The sequence below is a fragment of the Gorilla gorilla genome, chromosome 9 (genome assembly GCF_029281585.2).
Source record: "Gorilla gorilla gorilla isolate KB3781 chromosome 9, NHGRI_mGorGor1-v2.1_pri, whole genome shotgun sequence".
Classification (NCBI taxonomy): domain Eukaryota; kingdom Metazoa; phylum Chordata; class Mammalia; order Primates; family Hominidae; genus Gorilla; species Gorilla gorilla.
The window spans coordinates 39,695,725-39,708,900 of NC_073233.2; the positions used below are offsets into that span (position 1 = coordinate 39,695,725).

General features: G+C 37.5%; 1 protein-coding gene across 4 annotated transcripts in view; it reads left to right on the plus strand.

Annotated features, from left to right (window-relative positions):
* HIPK3 (homeodomain interacting protein kinase 3) overlaps positions 1-13,176 on the plus strand; it is a 100,169-nt gene that overhangs the window by 79,942 nt on the left and 7,051 nt on the right. For 2 of the 4 annotated variants that reach the window (XM_031016161.3, XM_031016162.3), the window contains exons 4-14: positions 218-337; positions 1,893-1,979; positions 2,485-2,669; positions 4,103-4,262; positions 4,713-4,836; positions 10,487-10,608; positions 10,823-10,947; positions 11,046-11,207; positions 11,360-11,422; positions 11,716-12,012; positions 12,341-12,481. In XM_031016161.3, the coding sequence (XP_030872021.1) occupies positions 218-337; positions 1,893-1,979; positions 2,485-2,669; positions 4,103-4,262; positions 4,713-4,836; positions 10,487-10,608; positions 10,823-10,947; positions 11,046-11,207; positions 11,360-11,422; positions 11,716-12,012; positions 12,341-12,481 (1,586 nt within the window). The remainder of the gene's footprint in view (positions 1-217; positions 338-1,892; positions 1,980-2,484; positions 2,670-4,102; positions 4,263-4,712; positions 4,837-10,486; positions 10,609-10,822; positions 10,948-11,045; positions 11,208-11,359; positions 11,423-11,715; positions 12,013-12,340; positions 12,482-13,176) is intronic. The other 2 variants (XM_031016163.3, XM_031016164.3) reach the window with 1 other exon arrangement.

Here is a 13,176-nt window from a genome sequence, read left to right on the forward strand (position 1 = left end):
ACTTTAGGTATGCCTTTTCTATCAAGCATGCATTTATTATGATACTTATAATTCCACATTATAATTTTTTCCATATATGTTCTCCACTAGACAGTGCATTTCTTGAGGGCATAGACTATGTATTTTCATACCTGACCTAACATACAGCCTAGTGTCTGACTTAAGTGTTCTGTCACATGAAAGAATAAACTATTCTGTTCTGTAAATTATTTTTCAGATTCGATACATTTCTCAGACTCAAGGTTTGCCAGGAGAACAGTTGTTAAATGTGGGTACTAAATCCACAAGATTTTTTTGCAAAGAAACAGATATGTCTCATTCTGGTTGGAGATTAAAGGTAATTCATTAAAAAATAGAATATTTAGAAGACTAGTTTTCTAAGATGCCTCATATGCATGGATAATACCTTCCATGTCTATTTACATTTTACTATATTTCTTCCTTTTTTTGAATTTTCATTTTTGGTCCTTCTTTATTTTATTTTATTTTTTTCAATTTTTTTAGTTTTTATTTTTTGAGATGGAGTTTCTCTCTCTCGCCCAGGCTGGAGTGCAGTGGCGCCATCTTGGCTCACTGCAACCTCTGCCTCCTGGGTTCAAGCAATTCGCCTGCCTCAGCCTCCCAAGTAGCTGGGACTACAGGCTCACACCACCATGCCCGGCTAATTTTTATATTTTTGGTAGAGGCAGGGTTTTGCCATGTTGGCCAGGCTGGTCTTGAACTCCTGACCTCAAGAGAACTGCCCACCTCCGCCTCCCAACGTGCTAGGATTACAGGCGTGATCCACCATGCCTGGCCCCGTCCTTCTCTCTCTCTTTCTCTTTTTTTTTGAGACAAAGTCTTGCTCTCTTGCCCAGGCTGGAGCGCAGTGGTGTAATCTCGGCTCACTGCAACCTCCACCTCCCAGGTTCAAGCGATTCTCCTGCCTTAGCCTCCCAAGTAGCTGGGATTACAGGTGCCTGCCACCATGCCTGGCTAATTTTTGTATTTTTAGTAGAGACAGGGTTTCACCATGTTGGCCAGGCTGCTCTTGAACTCCTGACCTTGTGATCCGCCTGCCTTGGCCTCCCAAAGTGCTGGGATTACAGGTGTGAGCCACTGTGCCCAGCCCTCTTCCTTCTTTAAGAAGAAAGCCCTCTTGGAATAACTTCACTAACTCTAATTCAACAACATAATTATTAATTCATCTTAAATTAAAAAAACTTTTATGTGTATAACTACATTTGTGTTGTGTGTTTATCTTCTCAGTTCTACATTATTACACTTTATAGGACAGGGAATGAATCTCACTACTTACTACATATCCCAAGTGTGCTAGGATCTTTGGAGGAATCAGTAAATCCTCAATAATTAACTTCATAAACAATTATTATTATTATTGTATTTTTTGAGACAGAGTCTTACTCTGTTGCAAGGCTGGAGTGCAGTGGCGCGATCTTGGCTCACTGCAACCTCCGCCTCCTGGGTTCAAGTGATTCTCCTGCCTCAGCCTCCCAAGTAGCTGGGACTACAGCCATGCGCCACCCCACACAGCTGATTTTTGTATTTTTAGTAGAGACGGGGTTTCACCATGTTGACCAGGATGGTCTTGATCTCTTGACCTCGTGATCCACCCGCCTCAGCCTCCCGAAGTGCTGGGATTACAAGCGTGAGCCGCCGTGCCCGGCCTAGTTATTTTCTTTATGGGGTTTGTTACATTTGTAATATTTTTCTTGGCCTAAACCAAGCACTTCTCATTTTTTTTTGCGTATACTTTAAAAAATACATTTTTGATAGTGTCTCTTTTGAAATTACTATTTGCCTTAGAATATTTAATATATTAGACTAAATGTGCCAGGATTAAAGAAATTTGTAATAATGTATTCTTTTTTCCCTTTGATATATGCAATAAGACATTGGAAGAGCATGAGGCAGAGACAGGAATGAAGTCTAAAGAAGCCAGAAAATACATTTTCAACAGTCTGGATGATATAGCGCATGTGAGTACCATAGCCACATTTGTTAATCTTACGTGCTTAGATGGTAGACTTGAATGCCAAGGGGCCCAAAACATGTTACTCAGTTTTTAAATGGCTACAGAGTCCATGCTGTTTTTAAGTTTTTCAAATGAAACTGATTCTGTTTTCAACCTTTCAGGAACTAAATTGCATTTGTCGTTATCAAAATTTTAATTTACCTATTCGTTCTTTAGTAAAAAAGTTTTTGCTTTGAAAGGAAAAATCCTAGCCAACAGATTTCCCTATATTTCATTAGAAATGGATATTTGTTTAATTTTTAAAAACTTCTTTTATGCTTTGAATCCTATTTGGTACCTCAACACATTTTGAGGATTTGTTAATATTAATTGTTCTTCTTTGTTTTAAGATAATTGTAGTTCCCTCTCCTCTCCTGTGTTGTGATTTTTGTTTTATTTTTTAACTGTGGAATTTATACTACTCTCTGTGACTTATTTTTACTTGATGGCTTGAAATTTTGATTTCTTAGGTGAACACAGTGATGGATTTGGAAGGAAGTGATCTTTTGGCTGAGAAAGCTGATAGAAGAGAATTTGTTAGTCTGTTGAAGAAAATGTTGCTGATTGATGCAGATTTAAGAATTACTCCAGCTGAGACCCTGAACCATCCTTTTGTTAATATGAAACATCTTCTAGATTTCCCTCATAGCAACCAGTATGTTACTTTAAGATCTTTTAAAGTGGTTCTAAAAAAAAATAAGTCTGTAGAAAATGACTACATCAGAGAAATTACTTTTCTTCATTAAATACAAGTAACCTGAGTCAAAAGAGGCTAAGCTAACTTGACCAAGTTCACATACACCAGTAAGTGTCAGGGAACTAGAACCCAAGTCTGAATTGCAGTCCAGTGTTCCTTCTCCAAAATGCGATACTAAAAATAAGACTGAGTGGTTTTGTTTTTATTATACATGACTTTCTTACCTTAATAACCAGGCATATATAAAAGGAAATGCTAACAGTTTTCTCTTTCAAGTCACATTTCAGTTTTCCTACACTGTAGGTTCTATCATATTTTGAGTCGTGCAACTTCCATTTTACATTTTTTTTCCCCCACAACTTTTGCTTTTCTTTTTCCTCTTTTTCTCCTGCATTTTGAAGAAAAGGAGGTTTTTCATGGGTCAGTAGATCATAGGTCAGTAGGGAAGAATATATACTAAAATTCCAAAGGCCTTAAATATTACAAATTCTTTGTGTTTTGTTTGTTTGTTTGTTTTGGAGACAGGGTCTTGCTCTGTCAGTTGCCCAGGCTGGAGTGCAGTGGCACAATCTTTGCTCACTACAACCTCCGCCTCGCAGGCTCAAGTGCTCCTCCCACCACCTCAGCCTCCTGAGTAGCTGGGACTACAGGCATACGCCACCATGCCTGGCAAATTTTTCATAGAGATGGGGTTTCACCATGTCACCCAGGTTGGTCTCGAACTTCTGGGCTCAAGTGATCCACCCACCTTGGCCTCTCAAAGTGCTGGGACTACAGGTATGTGCCACTGCACCTGGCCAAATCTTACAAATTCTTTGAACCTCAGACATATTTTGGGAGATGAAGGGAGTAAATTTAAGTGACTTAAAATAGCTTCCTTCAGTATTTAAAAAGACAAAATGAAGAAGGCATAGGAATGAATCCAATATTTATCATTGTGAATTGTTCTTAAAAATTACGTTTTTCTACAGCCCAGTTACATTTTCCCCTCAAACACTTAAAATGTCCTAATGTTTTTCATATACAGTCACTTTGAAAGTAACATGATAACAACTCTTTGGTACTGTTAATTTAGTGGTGTGGAGATCTCGAAATTTCGGAAAAAGTTTTTTGTGTAGGGGATCGTAAAATTATTGCATGCTAACCAAAAAATGCTTACTGTGGTTTTACTGTTTTAAGAAAAATATTGCAGAATATATACTTTTACTTGCTCTGAAACTTAATCTTTTCTGGTAAGATTTCCTGTTAGAAATACTATTGGAAAGAAGCAGATTAAGTGCAAATTAGGATTTTTTTCTTTTAGGAATAATTTTTTTATTTTGTCAATGTACCTCAATTTAAAACTAAGCATTTAAAATAATACTGTAATACCTTCACTTTTTCTTTTACAGTGTAAAGTCCTGTTTTCATATTATGGATATTTGTAAGTCCCACCTAAATTCATGTGACACAAATAATCACAACAAAACTTCACTTTTAAGACCAGTTGCTTCAAGCAGTACTGCTACACTGACTGCAAATTTTACTAAAATCGGAACATTAAGAAGTCAGGTAAGAATGTGTAGTAATTAATAACTTAGGGTCTTTTTTTAATGATTGCTCATTTTACTTTTGATATATACAGAAGTTTGGTGTCAGTTGTTAGAATGTACAGTGCTGTGAGGTCTTACTATACCTGTTTTTTACCAAATCTCTTAAAATTTCAAGGTAATAATTGGAACATATCTACTCAAATTCACTTTTTTCCATTCCTCTCTTCATTCTCTCAATACCTTTCACCTGCCCTTCTATGCCACAACTCTACCAAAAGTAGAGGTCAGTAGAATCAGTTTTTAAATTTTAATTTCGGCAGCTTGTTTTTGTTCTCATTTTCTGGACACATTTTAATAGTAGAATTATGATCTTAAGAAATGTGTTTGAATTCTATTTATACAGTGTGTGTATTTCATTTAGAAGACTGCTCTGTATAATGTGCTCTGTATAATGTGCTGGTTGTTTCAGGCATTGACCACATCTGCTCATTCAGTTGTGCACCATGGAATACCTCTGCAGGCAGGAACTGCTCAGTTTGGTTGTGGTGATGCTTTTCAGCAGACATTGATTATCTGTCCCCCAGCTATTCAAGGTATTATTTTATTTAAATTTTGCTTTGAATCTAGGCATGCTTTATTTTGAAATAAGTTTAGGAATCTGTTCATTAAATATATTGTATAATTTTTGCTGCATTTAATGCTACATTTGAATTTAATTTAAGCTGTTCAGACCAAGTGCGGTGTTTCACGCCTGTAATCCCAGCACTTTGGGAGGCTGAGGTAGGCGGATCACTTGAGGCCAGGAGTTTGAGACCAGCCTGGCCAACATGGTGAAACCTCAGCTTTCCTTAAAATACAAAAAATTAGCTGGGTATGGTGGTGCGTGCCTGTAGTCCCAGCTACTCAGGAGGCTGAAGCTGGGAAATGGAGGTTGAAGCTGGAAAGTGGAGGTTGCGGAGAGCCAAGATTGTGCCACTGCGCTCTAGCCTGGGCGACACAGTGAGACTCTGTCTCAGAAAAAAAAAAAAAAAAAAAAAATTTAAGCTGTTCAATAAGCCTTCAGACCAGTGACACTCATTTCTTGACTGGAACTCCGTTACAGTCATCACTAACAAAATGGGTCATATGATAATTGTATTTCCTGTAGAGTCTAGCATGATAAAATACCTTAATAGGAATGAATGAACTTGGGAAGCTACAGGTTGGCCTATACTGGGTATCACTGTTTTAGACATTTATCTACCAATACTAAACATAAAAGTGACTGAGAGCTCAGTTATTTAAAATTTTGGTCAAAAGAGTTTTGTCCCAAAATATTATAGTCTTTATTGATAGCTTAGGTAATAAATAATGGATTGATTTCAATTACATTAATGTCCCTTCATTAAATAAAAATAGCCAATTAAATCCTCAAGCGGAATGGGTGACAGAATACCTTTGAAGAGGCTATACATTCTTTTTTTTTTTTTTTGAGACAGAGTTTCGCTCTTGTTGCCCAGGCAGGAGTGCAATGGCGCGATCTCGGCTCACTGCAACCTGCAACCTCCGCCTCCCGGGTTCAAGCAATTCTGCCTCAGCCTCCCGAGTAGCTGGGAAGCTGGGATTACAGGCATGCGCCACCACGCCTGGCTAATTTTGTATTTTTAGTAGAGACGGGGTTTTTCCGTGTTGGTCTTGAACTCCTGACCTCAGGTGATCCACCTGCCTCGGCCTCCCAAAGTGCTGGGATTACAGGCGTGAGCCACCGTACCTGGCTGGCTATACATTCTTAAACTAGGAAATCTCTTAGTGGTTTCTAGAGAATCATAGCAGCAAACCTCACTACTGGAATAACTGGACTAAAACCCTACTTCCTAAGTCCTTTCCTGGGATTTTGTCCTTGCTAAGCTTTAACATCTAGTTAATGCAAGAGGTCAATTACATATGGGGCCCTAAACCAACATGTCCAACTTAGTGGTGATACTGTACAGAGTAAATGAAAACAGTTGGTACTGAGTCAGGACACCTGGAATCTAATTCTGTTTCTCCTGTTTGCTGTATCATTGTAGACTAGCCTGTTTACTTATTTCAGCCTTAGTAGAAGGAAATAGCCTGAATAGATAATATATTGGCCATTTCTAACTCTAATATATTTTGATTCTGAAGGATTATTTGATTTTGTGTGTGTGTGTGTGTGTGTGTGTGTGTGTGTGTGTGTGTGTGTGTGTGTCTTTTTTTGAGATAGTGTCTTGCTCTGTTGCCCAGGCTAGAGTGTGGTAGCACGATCTTGGCTCACTGCACCTCCACCTCCTGAGTTCAGGTGATTCTCATGCCTCAGCCTCCCAGGTAGCTGGGGTTACAGGTATGCACCACCATGCCTGGCTAATTTTTGTATTTTTAATATGTACAGGGTTTCACCATGTTGGCCAGGCTGGTCTCGAACTCCTGACCTCAAGTGATCTGCCTGCCTCAGCCTCTCATAGTGCTGGGATTAACAGTCATTAGCCGCTGCGCCCAGCCTCTGATTTTTTAATTTTAAGCATTCAAGCAACTCTAAAACTTTTTTTATTTTAATATTTACCTCAGTACCAAATAAAGAACCAAGAATATGTTTGTTGACTTGATTTGCTGGTAATAAGAGATGTAAAAACAGGTCAGATCTTTAGTTACTGTTGTTCTATCGGGGTAGCTTTATTTTCATTGTTTTTATATATTGGATTTTCAAGTAATGTATCATTGGGAGAAGGATTTATATCATAGAAAGTATAATAAAAGGGCAACTTAGATGGTTGATTCTGAAGGTGAAATTGTGGCCCAGTGGCCACAGTGGTGGTCTGTGAGTATCTGTAACAGTGACATTTTTATTACTTTCTGGTAATAAAAATGCCCACATCATTGTAGTGTTAGGAATAATAGATGCTAACAATATAATGCTGTTGTGTTTTTCAGTTTTTTCCCCCAAGTGTTTATTATAGGAATTTCAAACATACAGAAAAATTGAAAGAATAATATGTTTTCTACCCTAGATTCAACAGGTGTTACTATTTTACCATATTTGCATTATCAATCTACCTACCTACAGTGCACATACATGTACTATTTGAAATTAAATGGTAGATTTTATGACACTACTTCTAAATACTTCAGCATGCAAGATTGCTGTTTAAAAATTTTTTTTAATCAATTATCACTTGTGTTATCTTGACAAATGCATTTTCACTTAAATTTATAATCTGTACTAACAAGTAGGTTATTTGGTTCTAGTAATCCCTCCCATGTACCAAAATCAGTTTGAGGGTCACCACTTATACTGTGGTATATTTCACAAAGATTTGGAATAGCAGGTTTTTTTTCAGAGCCTAGCTTCTTTGGCAAAAACTTAAAGAGACTTCGGAGACACATTTCTAAACAGCATTGAGCATAATTCTTAAAACATTTCAATGAGGTTAGAAAAATCTTTTATTTTTTATATGGCTTATAATTGATGAAAAGTTAGAAACCTTTCTGTACATAAAGTAACAACTATATCAGTGGTTTATAATATGGGATAATCGAAGGAAAAGAATTACTGTCACAGACTCATTAACCCACTAAATGTCATGAACAGCACTTTTGAATTAGAATTACTAGTGAGAAGAAGCACAATATGTTTTAGCTTTTATAACAGGTGCAGTTGCAGCAACAGGCCAGGCAGGCTCTGTAAATATGTTGTTTCTCTTCTTAGTAGAGTGTCTGCCTTAGAAATGAAAGCACTCCCTCTAATCAGTCTTAGTATCTAACGGGTAGATGTTATATAGAAATTGTAATGTAGAAAATTTCAGCGTTGGGCTTCTTGCCCCTCCCCTTCATTTTACCCTTTCCCTTCAGAATGTGTCAATCCATTTACAAGAAACATTTTAAAATAATTATTGGGCAGCTATTTGAGATAGTAATTATGGTACCATTGTGGTTTGTATTTTAAAATAAACTTTATCCCTTTGACTTAAAAATTTTACTTTGGAGCTATCATGTTTAATGCATTTAATATATTTTAGATATTATAATATGTAGGTATAGGTATATAAATACTATATCCATAAGACTGTGCTTATTTTAAAAAGTCAGTTTATTTTTAAAAATCAGCTAAGCTTTTATTTAACATCTGAGTGTTTTATATATTAAACAAGCTTTTAAAATTATTTAGTGACCTGAAAAGTTAGGTATTCATCCCCTCTAGATGACAACTACTATATTAGAGTAAAATATATTCCAGCAAAATTCTCTTCTGTTATACTAAAATAATATTCATAAGCTTTTTATGCCTTGTCTTCCAAGTATTAAAGCAAATATAATCAAAGATAAAGTTTCAGCTAACCTAATAACTAACTATACAAAAATTAAGATCTTATCCCACTGTTGAATCTGATCAAAAATTAGATCTCCTGTGGAGAGGGTATATAGGAGAATTCTTCTCATCTTAAGGCATTGCTTGTGGAGAGAATTTACAGGTAATGAGATTTTTGTTCAGATTTGGAAATTTGCTCTCTCTGTTCATCCTTGTCAAAGTGAAGAGATTTTTTTTTTTCTTGAAGAGATTGTCTATATATTGCAATGTATCTACACTGCCTGGGTGTGCTTATATTCCATGTCTTGGAGAATTGGATGATCAAGACAGGCTTTTTAGCAGGAGTAAGAAGATTTTTATTAAACTTGACTCATACCTGGCTCTTTAGGTGGAGCACAGAGAGTAGAATACCCTGGTATGGTAGTAAGGTAACAGTCTCAGTGAAGAAAATAAACAGGCTGAAATGGACATTCTCTTTAGGATTAACACTTACATCTGTGAAATAGAAAATTTGAGGTTGTTTTACAATAGAGAAAGAAAACAATTGTAGTATTTTTCTCTTATGCCTGAAGAGAAACACTCAACATCACATTTATCCCCAAATTGATTATATTATATTTAAATAATTTGCAAGCACATGTTGAAAGTAACTGCTACAATAAACTGGAATTATGAAGTGCTGAAATTATTTTCATTAATGTACTTTCTGATCTTCGGGGATGTCCCTAAAATCTTGTCAAAACTTTAAGTTGGAATGTGATACTACTTTGCTCTCTCAGAGTTCAATATTATAAGACTTAATATTTGCAAGGTGCTTTGCAGTGAATCAAACAGCTATATTAACATTATAGTAACATTAACAGGATTAACATGTCTGGTAATCCTGCTTTCTAATTTTCCTAGTGGGCAAGCAAAATGGTAGCATGTTTGTTCTGGAGTTCCAGCTCTCTGCTAAGAATACTAGTCAATTAAGCCACATTGCGGAAACCTTAGTTTTATCATCAAATTGGTAAATAGGTTAGTTTTGCCTTTCCTTTGGAGGTTGAAATGAGTGTGCCATCCAGGAATTTTCATCCATTATGTGAACCATTATGTCCATTAAATTATGAAGTTGTGATGTATTTCTGTTTTGGTGACAGGAGCATAAGATTCTTTCACAGTTTTAAAGAAGAAGATACTAAGCATAGCTAAAAGTTTGTATGAAAAGAAGAACCTTCACCTGCTAGGTTGTCAGCATACTAAGCCAGATTCTTCTTTCCATGTTCTTTATCATGGTGACTGAACTATTTAAAAAGGAAAATAAAGCTTCAATAGCAAACTTCGGAGATGAGAAGTTTCAAGAAAATTAAATCGTTCAACTTTGTAGTATGCATTTTGAAACAGAAAGGGAAGCTTTATGATAATTTTTGGAATGATGTATATCACAAAGTAGACAAGAAGTACCTCATTTTGCTACTAGATTGCTCTGTTAGTGTTATGAAAATTTTATGCAGAGAATGGTATCATAACTCCACAATCAAGGCTGGGTGTGGTGGCTCATGCCTGTGATACCAGAAATTTGGGAGGCCGAGGTGGGAGGATCTCTTGAGCCCAGGAGTGCAAGACCAGCCTGGGCAACATAGACCCTGTCTCTACCAAAAATTAAAGAGATTAGCTGGGCATGGTATATGCCTGTGGTCCCAGCTGCTCAAGAGGTTGAGGTGGGAGGATCCACTTGAGTCCAGGAGGTTGAGGTGGGAGGATCCACTTGAGTCCAGGAGGTTGAGGCCACAGTATGGATCATGCCACTGTGCTCCAGTCTGGGCAACAGAGCGAGGCCCTGTCTCAAAAAAAAAAAAAAATCTGTCAGAATCTAAGCAATTCTTGAAATTTAAAATAATTGTATAAGTTAAATAAGAGGAAGATTTTTTCTTTTATTTGATAACTATTCTGTTTCACAGGTATTCCTGCAACACATGGTAAACCCACCAGTTATTCAATAAGGGTAGATAATACAGTTCCACTTGTAACTCAGGCCCCAGCTGTGCAGCCACTACAGATCCGACCAGGAGTTCTTTCTCAGGTTGGTAATCATTCATTCTTTGCCATATATCAGCTTGTGCTTTTGGGAAATAATGAAAATGACCTGGATAGGGATTTAATCCATTTTGTAGGTTATGGACTTTAATGTTTATAATTGTTAGCTGTTACTTTTAGATAGTTTTGAGTTTAAGATATGGTAACGTTCAATTACTTATAACTTGTTATTTTCTATTGTTTTGCTTTGCTGCAAGCAGACGTGGTCTGGTAGAACACAGCAGATGCTGGTGCCTGCCTGGCAACAGGTGACACCCCTGGCTCCTGCTACTACTACACTAACTTCTGAGAGTGTGGCTGGTTCACACAGGCTTGGAGACTGGGGGTAAGCTGAAAACAAAAGTACTTTGTGAATAGTTTGCAGACTAGATCTTGATTAAAGAAAGATCTTGATTAAAAACATTGTTCTGAACTTCTCCCTAGGAAGATGATTTCATGCAGCAATCATTATAACTCAGTGATGCCACAGCCTCTTCTGACCAATCAGATAACTTTATCTGCCCCTCAGCCAGTTAGTGTGGGGATTGCACATGTTGTCTGGCCTCAGCCTGCCACTACCAAGAAAAATAAACAGTGCCAGAACAGGTTGGTATTGGTGCTTTAGCTTTCCTCTGCATTTTGAGAATCTTTAAAATGAATTTTGCATGTACTCTAAAGGGTCACTCTGTTGTATTCAAAATGACCTCTTTTATAGCTTTGTTACAAACACTAAGCCAGCTCCCTTCTCAATTTCTCAGAGGTATTTTGGTAAAACTAATGGAATGGGAGCCAGGAAGAGAGGAAATAAATGCTTTCAGTTGGTAAGATTGTCTTTATTGCCCTTTTGATTTGTTATCTACCTGTGATGTAGCAATTGTGGACATTCAGATAGCACATTTACCAAAAAGCGACTATTTAAATGTATGTAAATGCAGTCTACATGGATATTTCTAGAGCTATTTTATATTTCACAAAAACTCAAGATCTGTTAGTGTGTTATATTCATGAACTCAAACAAGTGAAGGTTCTCATTTTTTGGTTTAACAAGATACCTTAGACAATTGATTATACATATTTTGATTATAGAAATTATAAATTATTCCTTTGGTTGCAGGAGTAATTCATTACAGAATACCAATATCCCACATTCAGCATTTATTTCTCCAAAGATAATTAATGGGAAAGATGTCGAGGAAGTAAGTTGTATAGAAACACAGGACAATCAGAACTCAGAAGGAGAGGCAAGAAATTGCTGTGAAACATCTATCAGACAGGACTCTGATTCATCAGTTTCAGACAAACAGCGGCAAACCATCATTATTGCCGACTCCCCGAGTCCTGCAGTGAGTGTCATCACTATCAGCAGTGACACTGATGAGGAAGAGACTTCCCAGAGACATTCACTCAGAGAGTAAGTGCCAAACGCTGCATCCTCAAAGGATATAGATGGCATCCTTTGGTGTGCCGAAAAACAACTTTCTGTGACTTATTTCTTGTTTGTCAATGTACTCTGGAGTAAAACCTTTAAATTAGATAACCCAGTTCTAGACAGGGAACTTTCTAAATAGCATTTAGCACGATTATTGTAGCATTTTCCCTGTATCTGTAAGCCTTAACTTTTTGTCCATGTAGGTCATTCTTAACAGTTTCATATCCTTAATTAAAGAATACAAATTTTGGCTATTTGGAGAGTATCTTCTTGTATTTGACTCATGTTTTCCCCTTTTCTCTTCCACTAGATGTAAAGGTAGTCTAGATTGTGAAGCTTGCCAGAGCACTTTGAATATTGATCGGATGTGTTCATTAAGTAGTCCTGATAGTACTCTGAGTACCAGCTCCTCAGGGCAGTCCAGCCCATCCCCCTGCAAGAGACCGAATAGGTAAAAGAATCTCAATAGTAGTGTGTAATAAATAGTAAGTCTACTAAAAAGCCTACGATCTTTCTGTTGTTTAATAAGTACCTGCCAGTTTACCACAGTGACTTCTATCTTGAACACAATTTTTGAACTAGATCAGTTTTTATAAACACAGGTTTGTTTGTTTGTTTGTTTGTTTGTTTGTTTGTTTGTTTTTGAGACAGGGTCTTGCTTTGTTGCCCAGGCTGGAATGCAGTGGCATGATCTCGGCTCACAGCAACCTCTGCCTCCCAGGCTCAAGCAATCCTCTTGCCTTAGCCTCTTGAGTAGCTGGGACCACAGGTGCGCACAGCGATGCCCGGCTAATTTTTAAGTGTTTTTGTAGAGATGGGATCTTGCCCTGTTGCACAGGCTGGTCTTGAACTCCTGGGCTCAACCAGTGCTCCCACCTTGGCCTCCCAAAGTGCTGGGATTACAGGCGTGAGCCACCATACCTAACTAAATAATCTTTTTTTGCTGGGGGGCATGTGGGAGGAGATGAAGTGTGGCTCTGTCACCTAGGCTGGAGTGCAATGGTGTGATCTTGGCTCACCGCAGCCTCTGCCTCCCCAGGTTCAAGTGATTCTCCTGCCTCAGCCTCCCATGTAGCTGGGACTACAGGAACCTGCCACCACACCTGGCTAATTTTTTGTATTTTTAGTAGAGATGGGGTTTCACCA